Here is a 27,583-nt window from a genome sequence, read left to right on the forward strand (position 1 = left end):
ATTATTTCAGCTAAGTTTTGACCCGCCTTATTTCTCAGCTGGTAAATGATCTTTTTCAGGTTCCCTTTTAAGAGGCTCTTCTCTCTCTCCAGATGTGTCATTAAAGCTTCTCATTTGAGGTTTTTCTCAGTGAAAAGCTGTTAGACTTCCTGAAGCTGCCCTTTTAGGACAGAGATCACTGCATTTTGGCAGATAAATACCTCCAAATACATTCAGTTTTAACATAAACTCTTTAATGTTAAAACAGCTGGGTCACTTTAAATGTGACTCTTACTCACATTTACACTCATAAAGCACTTATTTTTATTCTACACACTGAGGGGGGCTCAGGACCGACCCCTGGAGGTCATACATGCAGTTAACCATTCATTTCCTTTATTAATGTGTTGAAGCGGAGCTTATTTGCTCTGCTGCTTGAGCTCATATGAACTTGTGATGCCGACACTGGACTTTGAATCCACCCTGAACCTGTTTTTCTTCATAAGGTAGCCTCACCTGGGTCGTGATGAGTCAAAAAGTTATGTAACTCAAGCATAAACCCAGAGAACGACAGCATCTTTTCCTCTTTCGGTCCCTCTCCTCGTCATTAACCCCACCTGGAAACTTTAATCCACTCAGACACGTTCTTTGCTCTTGGTCCCAACAGGTCTAACCTTCATCCAACAGCCTTAAACTCTAATAATCAGTAAAGGAAACTCACAGATTAAGCTAGTTTGGGGGGGAAACTGTTTCTGAAATGTGAGAAAAGGCCAGAAAACCCAGCTTGAGTCAGGTGAGGCGGTGGGCGTGTCGTTGGGCAGGTGCCTGTCAGAAGGAGGTGGGATTAAGAGACAGAGGAGGGATATTTATGCTGCAGCTGATCGGGTGAAGTTGAGTTACGGTGATGGCTTTCTGGAGGCTGATCTGTGTGGCGGCTGCGCTGACTCTCCTCTCCCAGGGTAAGAATCGACTCTCTGCACACAGCTGCATCCGTTTCAGGTCATCAGTAACTTTTGGTGTAAAAGGAACTTGTAAAATACGGTGCTTTAAAAGTCTTTTGGAGCAAACCTCACTTAGAAACAAGTAGTTTGAGTTCATGGGTGTTTGTGGCTTTTAATGAGGTCGTTTAAAGGCTTTTTAAGCTTTTAGGTTGATTGCAGCAGCTTTCTCCAACATAAAGACACGATGTGATCACAGGTTTCTGTCATCGCAGCTCAGAGGAATCAGTGCAGAAGGATGTGAAGGAACCACATCTCATTCTGGACCCGACTGCACGACTTAGTCGTGTTTATTGAGAAGAAGAAGAATCGAATAATTAGTTAAATGAGAGCAGATTGGAGCAGCAGCCAGTCTGATCATAAACCTTCAAACCCACAAAACATCTGCAGAATGGACTGAAAACATCCAGGTGGTTCCTTTGGAGGTTTAACTGGGACGAGGCCCCGGGCCAGAACCAGAACTCACTGCAGGGATTATACATCTGACCTGGGAAGGCCTCGGGATCCCCCGGAGGAGCTGGAGAGGGTCGCTGAGGGGTTTAACTCTGGGTTTAACTCCTGGACCTGTTGGTTCTGACCCGACCTCAGATAAGAGGAAGATGATGGATGGATAGAGGATTCAGGGGGTTAGGGTCATTATTAGACAACCGGACCATGTTCTGGCGAGGGTCGGGTCCATCGTGGCGCTTCAGGTGCGACGAACGGGTCGTTTTATGTTGTTCTCGTCTGTCCCTGCATGGAAACTTGCACTGATTTGCTCGTTTTGTTGGTTGTTTGCTGTATTTTTATCTTCTTGTTTATAATATTTATTTCTTATTCATATATATAGTATGGTGACACTTTTATATTATCTTATTCAATTTTGCTGTATTTTATTGCGTTTACTGTTATTTTATTGTTTTTTACTCATTCTTTTCTTTATTTATTATCTGCTGTAAAGCACTTTGGTTACGCCGAAATGGATTGTTGTAAAGGGCTGAATAAATAAATTACATTTACATTTATTTATTTTTAATGAACCGCCTGACAAAAAAAAAAAAGAACTTCCCTTTGGGACAGCTTTTACTTCCTCTAAGTCTTATGTACCTAAACAGGGCGGTAGAGGTGGTTTTGGTTGGTTTACTTCTTTAAATTTGAAGTAGAACACAGTAAAATCAGTGAAAAACCTGCTTTTCCAAATGGTTTTAATGGCTCCTCCTTCTGAGCTGCAGAGCGCTGCAGACAGTGAACCCATCACAGTGAATATAAATGCTATGTTTTTGTTTTTCAGAGTCGGACTCGCAGCTGTCTCGTAAGTTTCCAGCTTAATAACTTCCTCAGGGCGTGAAATACAGAAAGTAGAAGCAGTTTCACATGGTGAAGTTACCGTTTTGCTGTTTCCTCAGAGTGTGGTCGGGCGCCGCTCAACACCAGGATCGTGGGGGGGCAGGATGCTCCTCCGGGCAGCTGGCCCTGGCAGGTCAGCCTGAACGTCTTTGGGACTCACATCTGTGGAGGATCCCTCATCAACAACCAGTGGGTGCTGACCAGCGCTCACTGCGTCGGGATCCCAATGTGAGCTTAGAAAACTCTGCTCTGCGTCATTATGCAAACAAGGGGGGGGGGGTTCTTGGACTGGAAACCTGTCCAGGGTTGACTGTAGTGGTAAGATTGCCACCTTTCATGTGGGAGATCTGGGTTCAAATCCCCTGCATGAAAGGTATTACCTCCAGTAGGGGTCCTTAGTCAAGACCCCCTTACTATCTGCCTACCTGTAAGTCGCTCTGGATAAAAGCTAAATACATAAACATCTGCCCAGTGGCGGCTTCCAGTGGGATTGGCTGCAGCCCCCCTGAAATGATTAAAGTGAGTGCAGAAAATGGCTGGAGGCTATATGAAAGGCCTGTTTCACCACAGAGAACCGAGAACATTCAGTCCTCATACATGTACCAATAAGTCATTGAAATAATTCTGTATTTATTTGGAGTTGTGGGAGTGTCACCCTGTTCTGTCTCCTGTTCGTTTACACTGATGATGTTGTTTAAAACAAAAGCTAAACTGGCAAAAGAAGACCTGAGGAGGCCCCTGAAGCAGATCTGGACGTCACATGTTCTGTTTTCTGTCTCTTCCCATGACCTCAGCTTTCTGCTGCCAGTTCTGACTCTGACTCTGGGACGCGAGCGTCAGGAGGGACCAAACCCAAACGAAGTCACTCTGGGTTTATCAGCGCTCGTTATTCATCCCAACTTCAACTTCACGACCAATGACAACGACATCGCGCTGCTGAGACTGTCTACGCCGGTGAATTTTACCGACTTCATTGCACCGGTGTGCCTGGCAGCCACCAACAGCACCTTCCACACAGGTGTTGATGCCTGGGTCAAAGGCTGGGGAGACATCCGGTTTGGAGGTGGGTCATGAAGCAACATGTTTACGGTAATGTGAAGAGAAAGTGTAGCTTTAGAACTCGAGACAAACGCTTCCTCAGAATCATACACTGATAAGAAGATAAATAAATTACAAGAATTAAATGGAGAAATCGAAATTTAGAGGAAATTAATAGATCAATATGGAAAGGAAAATAAATACAGAAATAAATAGAGGAGTAACAAATTAACGAAGAAAGAAATTAAATATCCATCCATCCATTTTCTATACCGTCATTCCGTTAATCGGGTGAAATTAAATATATTCCATAAAAAATAAATAAAATTGAAAAATGAGTGGCAACATAAATAAATAGCGGTTAAATTATTTTTACATTATCATGATTATTATTTATTACTATTTTGTTTTATGTCAGTAGCATTTATCTTATAAACTTAGGCATTTATATATTTTGTATTTATATTGGCAGTTTCAGTCCTCCATAAAGAATGTCTGATCTTTTGTGTGCATACAGGCTAGCTCTTGTTAGCGGTTAGCACACCTGTTCTCTTCTTGGATGGATCACACAGACCAGATGAAAATGTGGTCTGCCCCACATTATTGGTAAATGTCAGCACATCTGAACAGTCATAAAAGCTGAAAACTAGTTTAGTTTTGTTACCCTGACACATGGTCAAGCTAGCTGTTTCCCGCCTTTTCTAAGCTATGAGCTAAGCTATGCTAGGCTAAGCTAGCCACTTCCTTGGAATCAGTTTATTTATGAGCTGCTTACGTCCTGGATACCCATCACAGATAAATCAGAAGTGTTGTTTATCAAACTGGATTTGTGTCCCCTTAGTGTCACTTTCTTCACCTCAAAACCTGACCGAGGTGGAGGTGCCCGTTGTGGGAAACAGACAGTGCGATTGTGATTACAGAAATGTCACTGAAAGTATCACTGAAAACATGATGTGTGCCGGACAACGTGCTGGAGGTCAGGGCCCCTGTCAGGTGATCGTCTTTATCCGTTTCTATCAAAGCTTTCCACCTGCAAAGACTCCTTCTCACCTGTTCTGAACCGACTGTTTCTGGTCTTAAAGGGAGACGGAGGAGGTCCTCTGGTGATCAAGCAGGGCGATCGCTGGATTCAGGCGGGAATCACAAGTTTTGGAGTGGGTTGTGCTCAGCCAAATTTCCCAACAGTCTACACCAGAGTGTCCAAGTACGAGATGTGGATCAACAGCATTCTCGCCAGCAACCAGCCGGGCTTCGTCACCTTCATGTCCAACGGGACTGACAGTGACCTCAACTTCACGTGCCCTCCACCCACAGCCCCCCCCACCACAGCAACAAACACTACAGCTGAGACCTCACCACCAACCACTCCCTCTGGACGTGAGTATCTCTCACCTCAGCACGATTTTTAAAGTTAAATGACAGAAATAGACGCATCTATCAATAAAATTAATTACAAAGACTAAATTCAAAGAATGTCTGGTGAAATCCAAATAAAACAAATAAGCATGCAGGCTAGCTCTTGTTAGCAGTTAGCACTCTGTTCTCTTCTCCTGGAATGGATCACACAGACCAGATGAAGATGTGGTCTGCCCAACATGTTGTTAAATTTCGGCACATCTGAGCTGTTATGAAAACTGAATAGTCGCATAAACTTTAAAGTTTACCTTTGTTACCCTGACGCGTGGCCAAGCTTGCTGTTTCCCGCCTTTCTCAGCTTTGAGCTAAGCTAAGCTAAGCGAAGCTAGCCACTTCCTTGGAATCAGAATTCCCATAAAACTGAGCAGGAAACTGTAAATTTTGTTTTACATTGATATTATTTTAATAGATTAGATAAACTGATGAAAAAATTTAAATTTCTTTAAATTCACAAACATTTAGCCTGTTTAACGTGTTCAGTTTCATGATCTCGACCTGCGGCTTCTCTCCAGCGGTGGTCTGTGGACAAGCCCCAATGAACTCTCGTATTTTGGGGGGAAGCTCAGTGGCGAGGGCTGGCGAGTGGCCGTGGATGGCGAGCCTGCAGAAGAATGGACGGCATGTGTGCGGTGGGACGCTGGTGGCTGTGGACTCGGTGATGAGCAATGCAAACTGCTTCTCAGGGTGAGTTACAGCTGAGGCTGATGGGTAGAGGATGCACTATGAACAACTGTCAGCCTGGCAATTCCCTGACCTTTTGTGTCTCAAAAGACTTGTTCATTGCTGGTTTGGCTTTACACGTCGTTATTACTATTAACATAGATACTGACAGTTTAATTCTTTTTAATGAATTCGTATGCAAATGATAATAAATTGGATCCCAAGTAGCTGAAATTGCAAAACTATAGTATTTGTTTTAAACCAGTGGGACTCAGGCTGTTGTCCCCCACAGCTCCCCTGTAGCGTCTGAGTGGACGGTCGTGTTGGGTCGGTTGAGGCAGAACGGATCAAACCCCTTTGAGGTGTCACTAAGTGTGACAAACATCACTCTGAGCAACCTGACCGGATCCAACATCGCGCTGCTGCAGCTGTCAACCCAACCAACCCTGACCGACTACATCCAGCCCATCTGTCTGGACACCGGGCGAAACTTCCCTGTGGGCTCCAGATGCTGGGCTGCCGGCTGGAGCTCTGGGCAAGGAGGAGGCGAGTCCACAGCACAAATACTGATACAGTAAAGCTAAACATCTCAGATATCACCTTAAACTGTTTCTTCTCCAACTTTAGAAGAGCAAATTCTGCAGGAGTTCCAGACCACGGTACAAGCCTGTGGGAATGCATCAGCAGCCGACAGCATTTGTACAGGACAGTTTACACTGGAGCAGGTAAATTATGGGATTATTATCCACCAGCTGCTTATGTATCCTTGTTTTTCATTTGTGTCTCTTTAAAAAGAAGACACTTGGATCTAGGTGCTGATGTGAAGCTCTCGTGTAAACTGTTTCCTGTCAGCATGACTCCGTCTGAAAGGAAAAACATGACTACTTACCCAGAGAAAGCTGCTTTAATTTAAGCCTATTCAATGTCACAATTTTTTTACTTTAATGAGAAAGAAAATGCCCTCATTTGCACAAAGAAGCAGAAAAGCGAACAGGAATGTAAGAACAAAGACAGGGAAATAAAAATAAGACGAGTCGAAAATTCAAAGGGGAAATCACAGAAATAGATGCATCTATCAATAAAATTAATTACAAAGACTAACTTCAAAGAATGTCTGGAGAAATCCAAATAAAACTAATAATTTGGAGAAACTGAATCAGTTGTACGCATGCAGGCTAGCTCTTGTTAGCAGTTAGCACTTTGTTCTCTTCTCCTGGAATGGATCACAGAGACCAGATGAAGATGTGGTCTGCCCAACATGTTGTTGAATCTCGGCACATCTGAGCTCTCATGAAAAATGAATAATCGCATAAACTTTAAAGTTTACCTTTGTTACCCTGACGCAGGGCCAAGCTCGCTGTTTCCCGCCTTTTCTCAGCTTTGAGCTAAGCTAAGCTAAGCTAAGCGAAGCGAAGCTAGCCACTTCCCTGGAATCAGAACTCTCATAAAACTGAGCAGGAAGCTGTAAATTTCTGTTTTATATTGATATTATTTTAATAGATTTTTAATAGATTAGATAAACTGATGACAGATTTCCCATCTTTATGCTCAGGGCGACTCTGGCGGCCCGCTCATGTGTAAGCAGGGTGGGTCGTGGTTCCAGGCCGCCGTGTTGTCAGCTGCAAACGGCTCTGCCAGGAGAAAACGAGAGGATCCAGTGAAGGTCTTTGATAAAGTGAGCCGCTTTCAGTCCTTCCTGGTTCGCACATTGGGCACGTTCTTGTCTCCACCGTCCACCAACGCCACGAACTCCACCAACGCACCGGCAACCACCGGGGGCGCTGCAGCTAACTCCTCCTTCTGCCTCTTTCTCCTCACTTTTGCCTTCTGTCTCCAACTCTTCTGATAGAGGCGTCCATCTGTACCTGATTCACACAAAGTGTCGTACACCAGCTAAACTCTGTCAGGTTTTCTGAAGCTTAACTGCTTCTTTTTCTGATCAACAAGCTAAGTTCATCCTCAGTAACCGATAAACCTAAATGTGTTGATTATTAATCAAAAAACTTTGCACAAGACAAACTTTGAAAGCAGGAGTTTTTACATGTAACAGGGTAGTTTATATTGTAGAATTTATCATTTATTATGAAAGCAAGTAATTAAGTCTTCAAGATGCCCTCAGATCTTATTATTAAAAGGGATGTCAGACAAAAGAAGGTTAATAAATACATTTATTTCCATGTTATGGTCCTGGATAGACGTAATGATCATTTTAGGCATTAGGGGGCAGCAGTGACTGTTACTGCCAGCTTAGGAAGCCCCATCCTGCCCTCATATACAGATAAATATTCATGGAAAAGCTCCAGCTTTTATAAAATAACTTCCTCTGAATAAACTTTGGGATGGTCTTTGAAAATTTTACTTAAACGGATGTATTATTCTTCTAGTATCTCCATGATGATTTAAAACTGAAGGTTCAGGTTTATATTTTGTTGAATTAAAAAGAGTTTTCTTTGTGGAAACTTTCTCTCTGTTAACGGATCAAAAATCACAGCAACATGAGCGCTTCATTTGGTCCGTTTAAGTTCTGAGAAATGATCAAAAAATTGTGTTAAAATGTTGATTTCCTCATATGGACACAAGTGGATCATTGTTGATCAGAATCAATATCAGGCCAATGAGTTCTTTCATGTTAAAATTTAACTGATTGAAACCATTAGAAATACACGATCGTTCTGGTGTTTGTGTTCATTTTTTGTCCCTAACAGGTAATAAAAGATGAAATGTTTTCCCACCAGTTTCTTCACTCGACAGAGACAAATGATACGACTAAAAACTTCTTAGTAAAGACATTAAATACAGCTTTAAACCAAGTACGAGAACGAGAATTTAAATTAAATTCTGCGATTTAACCACAACTAAAATATACTTCAGGTTAACTGATCATTGCCACACTTTAGGTTTACTGAGGATCAGTCGGACTAAAACCAACAGCTGCATTTCATTAAATCTCTTTAATTCTGCTTTTAATGCCTTAAAGCAACACACAGTCTGTGAATAAACAAAACTTTAATGTGAGATTCTTACCTTTAATTTCCACAGGAGCTCAAACAACAGCTTTCACATCATTTCAGCAGAAATGGTTCATAATAAGTGCTTAATTAAGGCCTAATTAAGAGGTGTACAGTCAAGACTGATTAAAATATAAAGAACAGTTTTTGGCAGTCACATGAATGAAAACAGTTATTAATCACTTTAGTGAGATATAGTTTGTGTATTTCTAACTGTAACATTATTTATTAATTATTATTAATGAGAAAGTCTGAGTCGGAACATTTCCTCATGTCACAAAAACACAATAATATAAATGATCATAACAGGGATTTGAGGGGATTCAGGAACTGGAGCAGAACGTAAAATCCTCTGTAATTATCTACAGTTGAACCTTCTCCTGTAATGTTCTCTGATTCCAGCTATAACAGCAGTCGCATCAGTGTTATTTAAAGAATTAAGACAATAAAATGCTAGTTTTGTGACAGAAACACTGTGAGAAGGACGAGAAGTTTACACGTATTTAAAAATATTCTCTCCTGTTTTAAAGAGGCAGATCAGAAGCTGGGCAGCTCGATTCTCGGCTTCCCAAAGTGTCCTTTTGGTCAGACTCAGGTACAAGGACTGGACTGAAAATGAGGGGAAAAGCAGCCAATGTCCAGAGAAAGAACAGCTGATGTTTACGGATGCGTCACATTTATTTCCCTCCATCATAACACATGAACAATTGCATTTTGTCCCATCTGCTTAAGTGAGTTCTCCTCATTTGTTTGAGGGACTTTTGAGAAACTCTGCAGACGTTTCAGAGCTGCAGAAGTGTCACCACTGCTGTGCAAACAGTGCAACAGCGCCACCAAGCGACGACTCTGGGACAATACAAGACATCGTTCAACCAACAGAGGAGACAGGGACACAAACAGATTAATTAGGAAGATGATCCACCTTCAGAAATATGTGCAACAACGAATTAAAGTGGTTTGATTAGATCTAAAAGTGATGATATCTATGATTTGCAGTGAGCGAGCTGCTCTGGAACTGAATGAATATATAAATCAGTGTAAATATTTCTCAGTCCTCATTAACACCAGTAGCAACAAACTGGGACTCTTCCTCCCAGCTGGGCTTCTTAAAACTGCAGAAACTTACTGAGAGACTGAAGGCTGAAATAGCCTGAACATCTATTTTTGTTGGCTGTGTTAAATCTGCTCCTTTCTGCAGTTGGTTATTCAGTTTTCTGGTCTCTCATTTTCAACATGCTGTCGTTACTTTCCAACAATAATCAGCCCCAACACAGTTGAATGGGCTCTACTTTAAAGAATCCCGTCTTCTTTGTAATTAATTTAACGCTAAACGAAAACTGTGAATACAGGAACGACACAAAGGACAAAACAGAAAAGTTTTCGTTTGGATTCGACGGTGCCTGGCAACGGTTGCTGCGCTACGCTCGCGTTGTGTGGGCGGAGCCAGAGCTATAGAGTATAAACAGAACGTATACTCTATAGCTCTGGGCGTGGCTTAAGAACCTATAATGAGCCTTTGATGTCGATCACGTGACATCAGTTGGCTCCTCAGCGCATAACACACCCACTGATTCTTTTTCACACGACGACTACTCGAAGAATAATTTATATTTAAGCACAAACCCACAACTTTCGCCATGACCGGAACAAACGATTCCCTAGAAGAAGAAGAAGAAGAAGAAGAAGATGAAGAAGAAATCGAAGAAATCCCGGTTATTACCGTGGACACTGTTGGAGCAATACTTGAAAGCTTTTTCAGTAACATCTCATCAGAGCAGCTGGCTGGTTTGGTATCAGGTTGTCCTGATGACCACACCAAAAGTATGCTGGCAGAGCTTCAGTGTGATATGAAAGAGCTCACTAAAAAATCCGTTCTGACCAATGTTCTGAATAAAAATGTCTTATCTAGTAACGTGATAGCCTCCGTGGACAACATGGTGCAAGAGGCCTTTTCTGAAGTCCTGGCTATTACAGAGCAGATCCAGTCTCAATGCTCGGAGTTTTTTGCAAATTTGGTTGTTAGATATGAGGAAAAGCGAGTCAGGTTTTCGCCTGACTCTGAACAGAACGCTACAGCGTACCCTGAACAGCAAAGGATGGACATAAGCTACGCTGTAACTATGGTGCACAGAGCCACCAACGTTATTAAAGACTGCATAAGCCAGATGTGCCAATCCTACCTGAAGTGCTATGGGGAAAATGTCACCTCGTCAATGGAGAGCACAGAAAGAGGACATCCAGAGTCCACCGGAGCTGAAAGCCAGCTTCAGTTTGTGGACACCCAGACTGCTGATGTCGAGGGAGTCAAGAATCCAGTAGAGGAAGTTGCTCCGGTCACAAAACCAAAGAGAAAAGGATTTGGGAGAAGGATCAAGACCTTCTTCACCAAACACTTTGGGATACAGAGGAATAAGGTGGTGCCAGTGCAATCAGCCGTCATCTCAATGGTGTCCGTGCCTGAGGGGCAGGACCCAAACTTCACCCAGGAGGGGGTACCGGAGGCTGAGGTGGACTCACAGGACATGACGCTGGACGAGGAATCTGAGCTGCTATTGGAAAAGGACCAGATGGCCGCTTACTTGGACAACCTTGAACAGGATGCAGGTGCCTATATGTCTGTGAGCTTACTTGTTAGAGCTGTAATTATGCAGGCTATGAAAAGATCAGCGACAAGCTGCCCCCCACAGACATTTCATAACATCCACAAATGTCTCTTTGAGAAAATCTGGGCTGAAGTCAAAGGAAAATACTTTGATATCACGCCAGAAAACATCAAGAAACTCGAAAAGACTATTTTCAATAGCCTTTGTGAAAACCTGCGTATTCCAAAGAATTCTTTGTGTGAAACTCTTAAAAGTCTCATGGAAACCGAAGTCACAAACCAACACATTGTTCCCACTTTCAAAAAACACATACTGAAAACCTCCAAACCTTGTGTCATCAAGAGGTTGCTCTTCAAAGGAAATGTAGCTGAACCAAGCCCAGACCTCATTAGGGAACCTGTCAGCTGGTCTACAGCCCTGTACGAATCATCTGAAGACGCTGGACAGTACGAATCATCTGAAGACGCTGCCCAGTATGAATCATCTGAAGACGCTGCACAGGAACCCATTTCAGGCCATTCAGCACAGGATGAACGATACTCAGACGATGTGGAACCCTACTTTTCAGTGTCCGATCATAAGATTTTCGTGGAGATGCTTATCCGGAAGCTGATCAGGCGGATCATTGAAGAGTCACAGATCAGCTGCCCTCAAAAATACTTCAAAGATATCACTAAGCGCCTCTTCAAGAAAGTCTGGGCTGAATTTGATGAGGAGGATGTGTTGGATATCGACCCACTGAAGATTCAAAACCTGGACGAGGCCATTCTCAAGGACCTTTCTAAAAAGTGGCGCTACCTGGAGAACGTTTTGGTTTATATTGATCTAGAGCAACCGCTAACCGACTATACAGCTGTGTCCTGCATCAAAGAACATCTGTTGAATCCACCAGAGACACCGGCCAAAAGTTTCTTCTCATCTGTTGCCAAAGCCAGTTACAACCTGTTCAGGAAGAACCAGGATGAACCATCTCAATGCTATGAACAGGAATCCGATTACTTTTCAATAAGCACATCTCAGGATGAACCATCTCAGGATGTACAGGAAACTGGATCCTGGTTAGAATTAGAAATAAAAATGGCTCTGAAGGCGTTTGTCATCAAGCTGCTGACGCAGATCACTGTCAAAGCAGATATTGTATACCCTATGGACCACTTGGAAGTCCTCTGTCAGGGCCTGTTTGAGCAAATCTGGTCTGAAGTTCAAGGAGAATATTCTAATATCGACCCGAAGAAGATTGAAAACCTAGAGGTGCCCGTTTTCAAGGACCTTTGCAAAAAGTGGGACAATCCAGTGAGTGTGCTGTATCACATTGACTCACAGCAGCCACTCACTGACCGCCGAGTTGTGTCCTGTATCAAAGAACATCTGTTGAACCCACCAGAGAAACCCAGTGCCATCAAAAGGTTCTTCTCATCTGTTGGCAAAGCCATTTGCAACCTGTTCAGGAGGAACCGGGAGCATCAGCCCTCGGACTCCGAGCAGGAACCCTGGTCAAGGCCAGAAATCAAAGGGGCTGTGATGGCCCTGGTCAGGAAACTCATTTGGCGGATCATTAAAGAATCAAAGATGAGCTACACGCAGAAGAGTTTTGAAGCCATAAGTGTGTGGCTGTTCCAGAAAATCTGGGCTGCAGTCGAGGCTGAAGATTACAACATCGCCCCGGAGAAGGTTGAAAACATAGACGAGGCCGTTTTTAGAGACCTCTGTAAGAAGTGGCGCGGCCCAGAGAATGTGCTGATTTACATTAATTTGCAGCGGCCGCTCATTGACAACACAATTGTGACCTGTGTGAAAAAACACCTGAGAGTTGAGGAAATCCAGGGCCAGCAAAACCCCTTCAGAAGTCATTCCCATGTTCAGAGTGATGTAGCACAGCCCTGATCCCGAGACACCGCTACAGTCAGTAGCATCAATGAATTTTCATGTTTCAGTGAATAAAAATCTTAAATCACATCAGTGTTGCAGCATTTTGTTCCAGCAGCAGAAAAAAATGACCTTATACTCTGTAATAGAATAGAATAATCCTTCATTAACCAGTAAAGTACCAAAGTTTCCGGTAGAAAAGCTACCGGAAGCATTGGATACTGGCGCTATCCCTCCTTAGAGCTCGGGTCCTCTAACAGAGGTCTGGGAGCTTGATGGAGCTTGATGTGTTCCTACGACTTTACTCTTCTGGACAGAGCTCACACAATTAAGGCAAAGAAGAAGAATAGAGATGATGGTATTCCAGTGCCTACAATAAAAAAAACATTTTTAAAAACAGTTTAAATGGTCAATGGTCATTTCACATCAATACAAGAGTTAAATTAAGTGTAAAGCAGTTGTTTTTGTGAGCTTCAGAACTGGGAACTAAACGTCATTCATTAGGATATCAAAATAAAGTTATTTTACAGTTTCATTCAGAAAGGTTTGAGCTTTTTCTCTGCAGTTATCTGAGCTGCTAGCGCATCTCTGCTGCCCCCTTGTGTTTAATATCGTTACTACACTGGTTTTGAATCGATCAGGCAGAAGTTTCTGCAGTTAATCTGCGTTTTCCTTTGGGAGGTTTTATTTAGATAATGCAGCCGCCGTTTGTAATTATACTGAAAGAGAAAGATACTGAACGCAGATTAATGCGTTCATGTGCGCCATTTTAATGCAGCTGTGGGTAAATGTGAAGCTAATTTTAGCTACTTTAAATTTCATTGAGTAGCTTGTGAATTTCTTTCCATTTCCCCTCTATGTTGATTCATTTGAATGAATCTTTTCAGGTGAAAACGTGAGAAACTTGGAACAAAACTGAGGTCAGTTGGAGCACCGTTTGATTCTCTATTAAATTCTCTATTTAATGCTCTATTAAAGAGACGATCCCAGGCTGCCACGATTAGATTAAGTCTAAACATCCCAGGTCAGCCGAGTAGAGCCTCTTCTCCTTCAGCTGAGGCTGTTTGCACATATCAGATGCTGATGATGGATGAATGGACCGAATAAAAAGGCTTAAAATGAAAACAAAAACTTATTTTCATCCATAAACATCTCATAAATTCACAAATAAGCAGCACTGACACAAAATAAAGGCATTCACAACTATTCTTTTTTCAAATTTTTTTTTAAAACTGCGTTTGTAATGCAAGGCAACAAATAAGCTAATTAAATAAATGAATAAATATGGTTATTACTTTAAAGTTGACGCCCACATGAGAACATCTGTGGCTGCTGCTAACTTTCAGGATCATTCTCTCCAACAACCAAAGCAAACATTGTTCCCTGCTGCAGGAATAATGACATCATGTTGTAATCTGAGCATATTTTCTAATTCTCTGGGAGCAAAACTGTCATCAAACCAGATCAAAGCAAATTAAATGACTTTCAGGGATGCTGCTGCCTCCTGCTGGAGGAAAACTGAACTGTTTTCACTGCTTTTGGACCATTTTTCTGCCTCTTTTAATTTGTATTCATGCTTTCATGATGCCGTGGATTTTCTTCTTCTCACACTTTCATGTTTTTTGCAGCTTTCTCACCAAACTTGTCTGATCTGAAGGACTTTAAATTGTCTTTTTGTCAAACTAAAGGTAGAATTTATTCTTAATCAACCTCTTTTTTATAAGCGCTTACATTCTGACATTAAACAGGTAAAACATCTCACATAAACTCACAAATAAGCAGCACTGACACAAAATAAAGGGAGATCTGTTTTATTTTCAGAGGCATTCACAACAATTCTTTTAAATTTTTTTAAATAATTTTTTGGACATTTCAGAGGGTTTCCTAGAACAGGAGCAACAACTAAGGCACAACACAACTCCCAGAGAGACGAGAATGAAGAAAAGCAACAAAACAGTCACAAACGGACAGAAAAACAGGCTGAAAAAGCACCAAATGAAACCTCTCAGCTGGGATTTTCCCCTTCTGAGCAACACTTTTATACCATAGAAATGTCTTATAAAAGCCTCATAAATAACCACGACTCTGCATCCAAACATCTGTAATCAACTTAAAATCTGTACAGCCTCTTATTTATCTTTATTTTCTTTTTTATTAACAAAACTTTCATAATTTCCCCTATTTGTATGAAAAATACACAAAATATGTAAAACGGCTTTGAATTATTAATATTTCACTTTGAAATTTGACCACTTTGTCTTGGATTAAAAACAATCAAATACTTTCGTACCTCTTGTTGTTTGGGTTCACTGCTGCATTACAGAGAAGTTAAATGATCGAGCGTCTAACATTTTAAAGGATAAATCCAATTCTTTCAAACCTTTCCAGTATAAATTACTCTGAATTGAAGCGCCGACCGACTCAGTTCACTCAGATTTACCCTGAAAGACCCTTCGGTCTCCAGTCGGGTCCCATTAATGACAGTTAAATCAATCAGTTCAGTTCAGTTGAATGTCATCAAGTATAATTTGTTTTATTTGTTCATTTTCTGAGTGATGGTAAATATAACCGAGTGTGGATTTTATGGAAGACAGAAAAATCAAACAAATAAAAGGGATCCAATTTATTCAGTGTCTTGAATTAATGTCCATCGAGTCACTTTTATTTAGGCTAAATGTAAATTAAATGTATTTATGTTGATATATTTCTCTATTTCAGAGGTTCAGACCTGTAGATTTCTCTCTGGTTCACACAGCTGAGACAAGTTGAAAGATGAGTTTATGCAGAAACAAATGCAAGACATCAATTCAGCGCTCCACTTTTGGATTTTCTATTTAACTTCTGCATTTATGCGTCATCTTTTTGTCCTGCAGAGGATCGCAGCACCAAGGATTAAGATTTTATTCAAATCATTGATCCATCAAGCCTGTGGCATCTGTTAGATCTGGTTAATTATCTTAAGCACACAGAAAATTAACTGGACTTTATTTATTTTCGCGGTTTGATTGGGAGAGAGTTCAGTTGATTTTTAATGTTGGCACGTTGCACATGTGGAATTTAGAAAGGAAAAAGTCATTTGTGTTTTGCAGAAGTACCCTAAATTATCCCAAAAACCTCTCCACAGTCTCTGTGAGACATCCAGGAGCCTCGGGGCAGATTTTGGGGTCCATGTGGCCTGCAGCAGATGCTCAAACCAAATATCAGCTCATGTCTGTTTCAACTTCACAGCAAAGACTTCAGATCTCCAGCAAGACTGAATAAAAAGATGCTTTTATCACTTCTAAGCTGTGCCTTACCCCAGCTCTGGGAAAACTTAGGAATTCTGTTAACTTACAGACAAACTGACCCAATCTATGACAGAACTTTCCACACCTGAGGAAAGACTGAAAACAGAAAAAATAACAAATAGACTCTAATGAACATGGTATTTTTTGTCTGCTACTGTTAATTAAAACCTATGAAAATATGTGAAAAACAGCAGCATCTTCCTTATATCCTCAAACCAAGCAAAGCTAAGCTAAGCTAAAGTAAGCTAAGCGAAGGTATGCTATGCTAAATTAAGCTAAGCGACAGTAAGCTAAGCTAAGCTAACTTAAGCTAAGCGGCAGAACATTTAAAAATCACTAATGAAGTCTCTAACGGTCAAATGATTTTATTGAAGTGACCAAAAACAAATGATGAAGCTGAAATTTAAAACCTGATGCTTAAACTGAAGAAGTTCAACATTGTGAAACCCTGATTGTGCACAGAAGGGCGCCTCGAATCCTTCACTAAAACGTGTCTGATTAAAAGCTGCCGTGTTTCTGCGTCCAAACGCCAACGGCTGGAGTCAACAGTGTAGTTTTATCCTTACTGGGACATCGGTGGGCCTCCTCCCGCTTTAATATCTCTGCAACAAGGTGAAATAAATCTGCTTACAGCTTATGTGTGTAAAATAACATATTAGTTGTACAAATAACCCATAAACTCAGATATTCTGGATGCATCCTGGTTGAACCTGTTACACACAAGAGAATTACAAAAAAATAGATCCCAATATTTCTATCTGTGGTTGAAATAACTGAGGAGGTCATTTAATGCGGCTAAAATCCACAAAGTGACGACACATTTAAACAGCCTTCAGAAACAAAGGCCGACATTCTCATCAAAAACAAGAAAAATATCAGCTGCATCAAATATTAGACTAAAAAAATGTTCTTAATATAAAAGAGAAAAGAAATAAAAGAGAAAAGGAGATTAAAAGATGTCCAGCATGGCCGACGTTTCCCTTCAAGTCTGAAGGATTCAGAAAGAAAACCCAGAATGAGCTCAAACAGAAGTTCAAGAAAAGGTTCCCCAAGAAACCATCAGTCAGCATAACCCAGAATCCAATATTTCAATTTCAAACTGCAACAAATTAAGCCGATTCTCACATTTAAAGCACCCAAAATAAATTAAAGCACGGTTCAACGATGATTTTAACCCTACAAACTTCAGCTTTTATCAAATTACTTTTAGCTTGAACCTCTTTTAAAATACACCTAATTTTTTTACCCACATTATATTAAATATGACATTTTAACTTTCATTTAACCTGAATTTGGTCACATGATTAGTCCACAGCTCACAACAACCCAAAGCTCAGCTTCTTCCTTCTTTGAACCAACCTTTAATCCGGCAGTCTCCCTTTTCCCTCCAGACTCTCCAACCTTTCTCTGTCCTCCCTGTTCTGTGAGTCTCTCCAAACCCCCCGATCACCTGATCGCCCCCACCTGGAGCACACCTGGTGCACACCTGGGGCACACCTGGGGCACACCTGGTGCACACCTGGGGCACACCTGGGGCACACCTGGAGCACACCTGGGGCACACCTGGGGCACACCTGGGGCACACCTGGAGCACACCTGGGGCACACCTGGAGCACACCTGGAGCACACCTGGGGCACACCTGGAGCACACCTGGGGCACACCTGGAGCACACCTGGAGCACACCTGGGGCACACCTGGTGCACACCTGGGGCACACCTGGGGCACACCTGGGGCACACCTGGGGCACACCTGGAGCACACCTGGGGCACACCTGGAGCACACCTGGAGCACACCTGGGGCACACCTGGGGCACACCTGGAGCACACCTGGAGCACACCTGGGGCACACCTGGAGCACACCTGGGGCACACCTGGGGCACACCTGGAGCACACCTGGTGCACACCTGGAGCACACCTGGGGCACACCTGGGGCACACCTGGAGCACACCTGGGGCACACCTGGAGCACACCTGGGGCACACCTGGAGCACACCTGGAGCACACCTGGGGCACACCTGGAGCACACCTGGGGCACACCTGGAGCACACCTGGGGCACACCTGGAGCACACCTGGAGCACACCTGGGGCACACCTGGAGCACACCTGGAGCACACCTGGGGCACACCTGGGGCACACCTGGGGCACACCTGGAGCACACCTGGTGCACACCTGGGGCACACCTGGTGCACACCTGGGGCACACCTGGTGCACACCTGGGGCACACCTGGAGCACACCTGGTGCACACCTGGGGCACACCTGGAGCACACCTGGGGCACACCTGGAGCACTCAGCTCAGCCCAACAGCAAGTCATGAGAAAATGGAGGAAATTAACCTTTTTATTGCTGCTACAACTTAAATATTCTACAGTTCTGCAGCTTTCTGAAGCTCTTTCAGAGTTTTTCTTTGGACATTTTCTGCTTTTTCCCTCATCTTCAGTCCTTGTACCTGAGAATTTTCAGAGGAATGTGTTTTTTCTTTGTTCAGCCACTTAACTCTGAGCTATGAACCATTCAGGCAGAAAAAAGGCTCCTAACTCAAGGGATGAACCAGTGTTGTGTCGACACAGAACAGACAACTTAGCAAAGAAGCCATTTTAAACTGGATCTTTAGGCACTTTGTCACAAAGACACATCATTTGTTCCCATTTCTTTAGCTGCATCTATGAAAAACAGCAAAGAAAACACAGTTTGACAGACAGAAAATAGGATTTCTGCAGCAACAAGGTGATTCCCAAAGAGCTATTAGCTGAAAACTTGGCATATCTCAGCATGGTGTGCAGTGGGTCCTTAAAACATTTGAGGAAACTGGACAAGTGGAGGACAAAAGAAGAAGTGTCAGGCCTAAAAAACTATCTACAGCAGATGAACAGGATCTGAAAGTGATGTCCTTAAGAAAGAGGAAAAAATCCAGCTGTGACCTGACAGGACCTGAGAGATGCATCTGGACCTTCAGCTGATCCATCTACTGTTGGCCCAAGCCTCATCAGAAATGGTCTCCATGGAAGGGTGGCTGTCAAGAAGCCGTTCTTAAGGAAGGGAAACAGGGAGAAAAGGCTGAGCTGTGCCAAATGACACAAGAAGTGGACTGAAAATCAGTGGCAACAGGTCTTATGGAGGGATGAATCCTCCCCAGAGCCCGGACCTCAACATTATTGAAGCAGTGTGGGATCATCTGACAGAGAACGGAACAAAAGGCAGCCCACATCCAAAGAATAGCTTTGGGATGTCCTTCAAGAAGCCTGGAGAACTATTCCTGAAGACCCCTTAAAGAAATGACAAGAAAAAAGTTTTTTGTTTGTGAAGATTTGAGGACAGACGACAGATAGACATTAAATTCTGTTATATTTATGTTTCATCTTGTTTCAGCATCTTCATGCTGCACCAAAGTAATGCAAGGCAACAATAAGCTAATTAAATAAATGAATAAATATGGTTATTACTTTAAAGTTGACGCCCACATGAGAACATCTGTGGCTGCTGCTAACTTTCAGGATCATTCTCTCCAACAACCAAAGCAAACATTGTTCCCTGCTGCAGGAATAATGACATCATGTTGTAATCTGAGCATATTTTCTAATTCTCTGGGAGCAAAACTGTCATCAAACCAGATCAAAGCAAATGAAATGACTTTCAGGGATGCTGCTGCCTCCTGCTGGAGGAAAACGGAACTGTTTTCACTGCTTTTGGACCATTTTTCTGCCTCTTTTAATTTGTATTCATGCTTTCATGATGCCGTGGATTTTCTTCTTCTCACACTTTCATGTTTTTTGCAGCTTTCTCACCAAACTTGTCTGATCTGAAGGACTTTAAATTGTCTTTTTGTCAAACTAAAGGTAGAATTTATTCTTAATCAACCTCTTTTTTTTAAGCGCTTACATTCTGACATTAAACAGGTAAAATTCAGCATAACTCAGATGGTAGATTTACTTTGAATAAATCAGAGTAAGATCTGACTCAGAGCTTTGTTCGTTCACAGCTATGAACAACATGTCGTATAAGGCTTTGTTTTCATTTGAAATGACATCAGTACTTGTGTAAATATCAGTAAAAACGAGCTCTGTGTCTGGGAAATGATGTCAGGTGAGCCGTCACATGACCACGAGTCCTTTCACAGACAGAAACAACCGCTCACCTGCAGAATAATCTGAATTTATCTGAATTTAGGAAACTGAACATGTATAATCTGAATTTATCTGAATTTAGGAAACTGAACATGTATAATCTGAATTTATTTGAATTTAGGAAACTGAACATGTATAATCTGAATTTATTTGAATTTAGGAAACTGAACATGTATAATCTGAATTTATCTGAATTTAGGAAACTGAACATGTATAATCTGAATTTATCTGAATTTAGGAAACTGAACATGTATAATCTGAATTTATTGGAATTTAGGAAACTGAACATGTATAATCTGAATTTATTGGAATTTAGGAAACTGAACATGTATAATCTGAATTTATTGGAATTTAGGAAACTGAACATGTATAATCTGAATTTATTGGAATTTAGGAAACTGAACATGTATAATCTGAATTTATTGGAATTTAGGAAACTGAACATGTATAATCTGAATTTATTGGAATTTAGGAAACTGAACATGTATAATCTGAATTTATTGGAATTTAGGAAACTGAACATGTATAATCTGAATTTATTGGAATTTAGGAAACTGAACATGTATAATCTGAATTTATTGGAATTTAGGAAACTGAACATGTATAATCTGAATTTATTGGAATTTAGGAAACTGAACATGTATAATCTGAATTTATCTGAATTTAGGAAACTGAACATGTATAATCTGAATTTATTGGAATTTAGGAAACTGAACATGTATAATCTGAATTTATTGGAATTTAGGAAACTGAACATGTATAATCTGAATTTATTGGAATTTAGGAAACTGAACATGTATAATCTGAATTTATTTGAATTTAGGAAACTGAACATGTATAATCTGAATTTATTTGAATTTAGGAAACTGAACATGTATAATCTGAATTTATTTGAATTTAGGAAACTGAACATGTATAATCTGAATTTATTGGAATTTAGGAAACTGAACATGTATAATCTGAATGAGTAAATCTCCGGCGGCTGAATTAAAACACCTTGAAAGGCTGAATTTAGAGTGAACCCGACAGTTTAAAACATTAGAAATGTGGAAACTCTGTGAGTGACGGGCCTAAAGACTGAGTCTGGAAATGTGTAAAGCGCCTCCTGAACCCGGGAGACGGAGGTAAAGAGTTCTTCCTCTCACATTCTTTCGTTCACACAGCGTCCCGAATCAAAGACTGAGTGAGAGGAGGAGAATGTTCCCTCAGGTCCGAGTCTTTCGCTCCCGTAAACTTTAAATAAATAAATAACGCGTCTTCCTTCATTTGTTCCCTCCGTCCGCCGTCCAGCTGCTACCTGATCCGTCCGTCCGGTCCCGGCCGGGTCAGTTCAGACTTCGGGTCGGGGCTGGCGGCGCTCCACGCCGTGAGGTGGCAGCGCTGCATGACGGGACAGGCGCTGGGGCCCAGCGAGCAGACGTCCGAGGCCGACCAGTGGCCCTCCAGGAGTCCGTCCAGCCAGCGACGGAGCGGCGCCCCCGTCAGCCCGGCGTTGGCCTCGGCCTCCTCCACGGCGCCCAGGCTCACCGGCAGCCGCAGCACCGGGTTCAGGCCGTGGAAGCTCTGCTCCATGTAGGAGTTTCTGACCGGACCGCCGTGCAGCCGCAGCGCGTCCTCTGAGCAGAAGAAGAAGAAGAAACCATCAGTTGGAGCTAAAGAAGGAGGACATTCAAAGAGCTTAAACATCACAACGTGTTGGACTTTAAAAACAGGCGTCGGGTCGGATCACATCATCTCTATTTGTGCTCTGTGCAGCTCGAACAGCTCAAACAGAGGGGCGGAGGAGGCTAAATCAGACCGAGGTGACCCTGTGACAGCGTGACAGGACGCTGACGCTATAAATACACGTCTGCGTGGCGCCGACAGCTGGGACAGGAGGCCCGTGGAGCTCAAGATTTAGCTGTTTTCACTGTGAACTGCAGCCACCGGGTGGAGCTCCTGAGACTTTGTGCCAAACCTGTGGTCACAGGTCTTGTCTCGGTACCGTATTTCTGCTGGAAAACACCCACTTTGGACCCAACTTGAGTCCGATGCCAGCGTGAGGACTAACTAAAGCTCAGAAAACGGTCAGATGGTGAATCTGACCCACCTTTCTGGATGGGCTGCTGTCGGCGCAGCTCCAGAGGAGCTACGATGAAGCTGGTCTGACCCAGCAGGTTCCAGTGGTGCAGGACCCGCAGCGTCCAGACGCCCGGCCTCAGCGGGGGGGTGAGCGGCGGCCGGTAGTGGGTGACCTCGGCCGAGGCGTCCACCAGGATGTCGTAGGTGGCGGCGATGACGTTGGTGGGGTCGATCCACACCACGGTGGCCGTCAGGTTGCTCTGGCTGCGGCTCCAGCGCTGCGCCGCCGCCGGCTCGTCCTCGGGCCCCAGGAGGCCCCCCCAGTTCCTAAAGAGACGCTCCTTCGGATCCCAGTCTGAGCCAACCTGAAACAACCCGTTCGCTGATGAAGCCAAACAGCTACATGTCAGGTTAACCTCTGACCTCTGACCCCGACTGGAGCCGATCTTACCTGGATGTGCAGCAGCCTGTTGGTGCCGTGGGCCGGGCTGGCCGGGCTGAAGTGGTCTTTGGGTGCCACCCAGGTCTCCAGGCTCTCCGGCTGGGTGGAGGCTCGGTTGGTGGTCACATGACGCACCAGGTAGCCCTGGAACCGATCCGACAGGAAGTAGAGGTGCACTGACACCAGCTGGCTCATGGCGGCGTACCTGAGGAACGCAGTGATTACATCATCGAGGCAACCTTTACCCCCCGATAGAATTAAAGCAGAGGAAAAAACACACAGATTCATCATGCTGGAAACTATCAGACCTTAAAGTCGACCCGAAACGCTGAATAAGAGCAGAAGAAGTGTCACGATTTACGTTCTGTTCCATGTCTCGTCACTTCCTGTTTTATTTTGAAAAATCACTAATCTTCCCCTTCCTCCTGTGTCTCATTATCTTCCCTGATTCCCAAAGTGTTTCCACCTGTTCCCTCTTGGTCCCTCATGAGTTTAAATAGTCTGTGTTTCCCTTCTCTTGTGCCAGTATTTTGTCTCACTTTGAGCTTCATTACCAGCCATTTGCATCTTGCTTTGTAATTTATTCTTGTTCCATAGCCTTAGTTTATTTATTGAAACACTAAGTTTCACAGCTTTGTTTTTCCTCTGTTTTCTAGGAGTGATTTTTGTTGTAACTATTCCTGGTCGCCTCCGTTAAAGGAGAGCTTTAAGTTAAAGTTTCATAGAGCCTCTGTTTTTATAAAGCCTTTTGTTTTAGAGAGCGTGACTTAGTTTTGTTAAAGTGTTCATAGCTTTTTGGTTTTCCTCCCAGTTTGGAGAGATTTTATGTTTAACTTTCATAGCTGCGCTTCTTCTCCACCTTTAGCTACGGAGGAGAGCGCCTAGGAGTTTTACAGCTTTTCTTTTCCTCTGTTTGTTTGATAAAATAAAACCCTTCTGGATCCAAAGACCCTGCATCTGTGTCCTAAGTCCTCGAGGTTCCTGACGAGAAGAGACATTTTTCTACTAATTCTTGATCTTTTATGCACCGTTTAGTTAAAGGAGATCTCATTTTCTCCGATGACCCAGAGTGAAAACATCCAAAGTTCTCAGAACCCACACAGAAATGAGGAAATCCAGGGCGAAATAAAGCAGAATTTTCCTTAAAAAGTGGCCGAAAAGGCCCGACGTGTGACGTGTTCACGGCTCAGATGCTGCACAGGTTGAAGGGGAACAGACGCTCCTTTCTAACCGGCTGCCCTCACTCTCCCCACAGCGCTGCCTCCACCCACCCTAACCGCCAATCCCCACCCGAACTCCAGCAACAAGCACCTCCTTGTACCTACTGCGGGTCTCACTCCCAGAGCTGGAAAAATCCAGCCTCTACAGAAACTGAAGCCTGATTGTACCTCAGGACAAGCCGGCCTTATCTCCACATTTAATTCGAACTGCACAAACTCCGGTGAGTTTAGTGGAAACCTTCCTCCCTGTTCCCTTCAGAGGCACAACTCAGACGCTAATCTCACACCTGCAGGTTGCTTCTTTCGGTCCAAATGAGCAGAATATTCACACACAGTGACTCTTTACTTAAAGCATGACCATCTTTTGCCTTAGTTCAGGTGTTCTGGGGAACGGCTCATTGCAGGATAAACAGCAGCCTGGCTGGTTCCCTCCGGCTGGAGCTGGAAGTTTCACAGCTTTGGATGCTGTGAGTCTGCATCATGACTTCATCCACACTTCCAGCCATGAGAAAAAGCAGCTTTTTATCGTCTAATCCCTGAGGGGAAACCTAGAAACGGGAGGAAATAACCGCTGCCGCTGCACATGTTTACATCAGTCAGCCACAGCTTCACCAGCAGAAAGTGAACCAGCAGAAAGCGCCGCTCTCTCTGAGGCCAGAACCAGAACAAATCATCTGACAAACCTTTCACTCTCTTTCTTAAAGAAGCTCAAACAAATCGCTGAAGCAGACACGATGTAGCCTCATTATTTCCTTCACCATGTGGAACTATGCTCTGTGTTTTCTTCTAACCTGCCTGGTGTAACTTAACCAATCAGAGGTCGGGGAGGGAAACCCAGACATCCCTCTCCAGCTCCTCCTGGGGGATCCCAGGCGTTCCCAGGCCAGATGGGATTCATAATCCCTCCAGAGTTCTGGTTCTGCCCCAAAAACCTCCAAAGGGAGGCAACCAGGAGGCATCCTAACCAGCTGAACCACCTCAGCTGACAGCAGCAACATGAGGACATGTCAGGGAGGACAGCCCCACCATGACCAGAGCCCCCCCCCCGGGAGGCTTTTTAACTACCGCAGCCACCTATGACCTCTAAAGTTAAAGTGATTCATGTAAATTCTCCACTTTGAGGACTGAAATTCCTCTGAGCAGCAAGTGAGGGAATAAATGATGGATGTTTGGATATTCTAACCCAGGGATGTCAAACTCCGGTCCTGGAGGGCCGCTGTCCGGCAGGTTTTAGACGTTTCACTGCTTCACCTGAATCAGATCAATGCATCATTAGCAGACTTGTGCAGAACTTAGCAATCTTTTGAAGGGATCCATTTAATCTGAATCAGGTGTGTTGAAGCAGGGAAACATCTAAAACCTGCAGGACAGCAGCCCTCCAGGACCGGACTTTGACACATGTGCTCTAACCTGAAATAACCGGAATAAATGGTGGATGTTTGGATCCTCTAACCTGAAATAACCGGAATAAATGGTGGATGTTTGGATCCTCTGACCTGAAATAACCAGAATAAATGTTGGATGTTTGGATACTCTGACCTGAAATAACCGGAATAAATGGTGGATGTTTGGATCCTCTGACCTGAAATAACCGGAATAAATGGTGGATGTTTGGATACTCTGACCTGAAATAACTGGAATAAATGGTGGATGTTTGGATCCTCTGACCTGAAATAACCGGAATAAATGGTGGATGTTTGGATACTCTGACCTGAAATAACCGGAATAAATGGTGGATGTTTGGATACTCTGACCTGAAATAACCAGAATAAATGGTGGATGTTTGGATACTCTGACCTGAAATAACCAGAATAAATGGTGGATGTTTGGATCCTCTGACCTGAAATAACCGGAATAAATGGTGGATGTTTGGATACTCTGACCTGAAATAACCGGAATAAATGGTGGATGTTTGGATACTCTGACCTGAAATAACTGGAATAAATGGTGGATGTTTGGATCCTCTGACCTGAAATAACCGGAATAAATGGTGGATGTTTGGATACTCTGACCTGAAATAACCGGAATAAATGGTGGATGTTTGGATACTCTGACCTGAAATAACCAGAATAAATGGTGGATGTTTGGATACTCTGACCTGAAATAACCAGAATAAATGGTGGATGTTTGGATCCTCTGACCTGAAATAACCGGAATAAATGGTGGATGTTTGGATACTCTGACCTGAAATAACCGGAATAAATGGTGGATGTTTGGATCCTCTGACCTGAAATAACCGGAATAAATGGTGGATGTTTGGATCCTCTGACCTGAAATAACCGGAATAAATGGTGGATGTTTGGATACTCTGACCTGAAATAACCGGAATAAATGGTGGATGTTTGGATACTCTGACCTGAAATAACCGGAATAAATGGTGGATGTTTGGATACTCTGACCTGAAATAACTGGAATAAATGGTGGATGTTTGGATCCTCTGACCTGAAATAACCGGAATAAATGGTGGATGTTTGGATCCTCTGACCTGAAATAACCGGAATAAATGGTGGATGTTTGGATACTCTGACCTGAAATAACCGGAATAAATGGTGGATGTTTGGATACTCTGACCTGAAATAACCAGAATAAATGGTGGATGTTTGGATACTCTGACCTGAAATAACCGGAATAAATGGTGGATGTTTGGATACTCTGACCTGAAATAACTGGAATAAATGGTGGATGTTTGGATCCTCTGACCTGAAATAACCGGAATAAATGGTGGATGTTTGGATACTCTGACCTGAAATAACCGGAATAAATGGTGGATGTTTGGATACTCTGACCTGAAATAACCAGAATAAATGGTGGATGTTTGGATACTCTGACCTGAAATAACCAGAATAAATGGTGGATGTTTGGATCCTCTGACCTGAAATAACCGGAATAAATGGTGGATGTTTGGATCCTCTGACCTGAAATAACCGGAATAAATGGTGGATGTTTGGATACTCTGACCTGAAATAACCGGAATAAATGGTGGATGTTTGGATTCTCTGACCTGAAATAACCAGAATAAATGGTGGATGTTTGGATACTCTGACCTGAAATAACCAGAATAAATGGTGGATGTTTGGATCCTCTGACCTGAAATAACCGGAATAAATGGTGGATGTTTGGATACTCTGACCTGAAATAACCGGAATAAATGGTGGATGTTTGGATCCTCTGACCTGAAATAACCAGAATAAATGGTGGATGTTTGGATACTCTGACCTGAAATAACCGGAATAAATGGTGGATGTTTGGATCCTCTGACCTGAAATAACCAGAATAAATGGTGGATGTTTGGATACTCTGACCTGAAATAACCGGAATAAATGGTGGATGTTTGGATCCTCTGACCTGAAAGAACCGGAATAAATGGTGGATGTTTGGATTCTCTGACCTGAAATAACCGGAATAAATGGTGGATGTTTGGATCCTCTGACCTGAAATAACCGGAATAAATGTTGGATGTTTGGATCCTCTGACCTGAAATAACCGGAATAAATGTTGGATGTTTGGATACTCTGACCTGAAATAACCGGAATAAATGGTGGATGTTTGGATCCTCTG

The 27,583-nt window shown here is 43.0% G+C and overlaps 2 protein-coding genes across 2 annotated transcripts in view; one reads left to right on the forward strand and one right to left on the reverse strand.

Moving 5' to 3' along the window:
• The first annotated feature begins 858 nt into the window (after positions 1-858).
• On the forward strand, positions 859-7,306 carry LOC140273213 (tryptase-like). The gene is made up of 9 exons (XM_072368728.1): positions 859-938; positions 2,248-2,268; positions 2,363-2,531; positions 3,098-3,366; positions 4,183-4,334; positions 4,424-4,722; positions 5,238-5,441; positions 5,710-6,142; positions 6,970-7,306. Exons 1-8 carry the CDS (start codon positions 884-886, stop codon positions 5,993-5,995), a joined length of 1,455 nt encoding a protein of 484 aa, XP_072224829.1. The 5' UTR covers positions 859-883; the 3' UTR covers positions 5,996-6,142; positions 6,970-7,306.
• Positions 7,307-21,223: 13,917 nt separating this feature from the next.
• The window catches only part of LOC140273882 (xylosyltransferase 1-like), a 34,316-nt gene continuing 27,956 nt past the window's right edge, over positions 21,224-27,583 (reverse strand). Inside the window, exons 9-11 of the mRNA XM_072369561.1 lie at positions 22,815-23,010; positions 22,392-22,728; positions 21,224-21,918 (exon numbers count right to left, since the gene is read on the reverse strand). Coding sequence (XP_072225662.1) covers positions 21,596-21,918; positions 22,392-22,728; positions 22,815-23,010 — 856 coding nt within the window. The 3' untranslated portion in view covers positions 21,224-21,595. The remainder of the gene's footprint in view (positions 21,919-22,391; positions 22,729-22,814; positions 23,011-27,583) is intronic.

The sequence above is a fragment of the Leuresthes tenuis genome, unplaced genomic scaffold (assembly GCF_036924035.1).
Source record: "Leuresthes tenuis unplaced genomic scaffold, fLeuTen1.0.hap1 SCAF_17, whole genome shotgun sequence".
Lineage (NCBI taxonomy): Eukaryota > Metazoa > Chordata > Actinopteri > Atheriniformes > Atherinopsidae > Leuresthes > Leuresthes tenuis.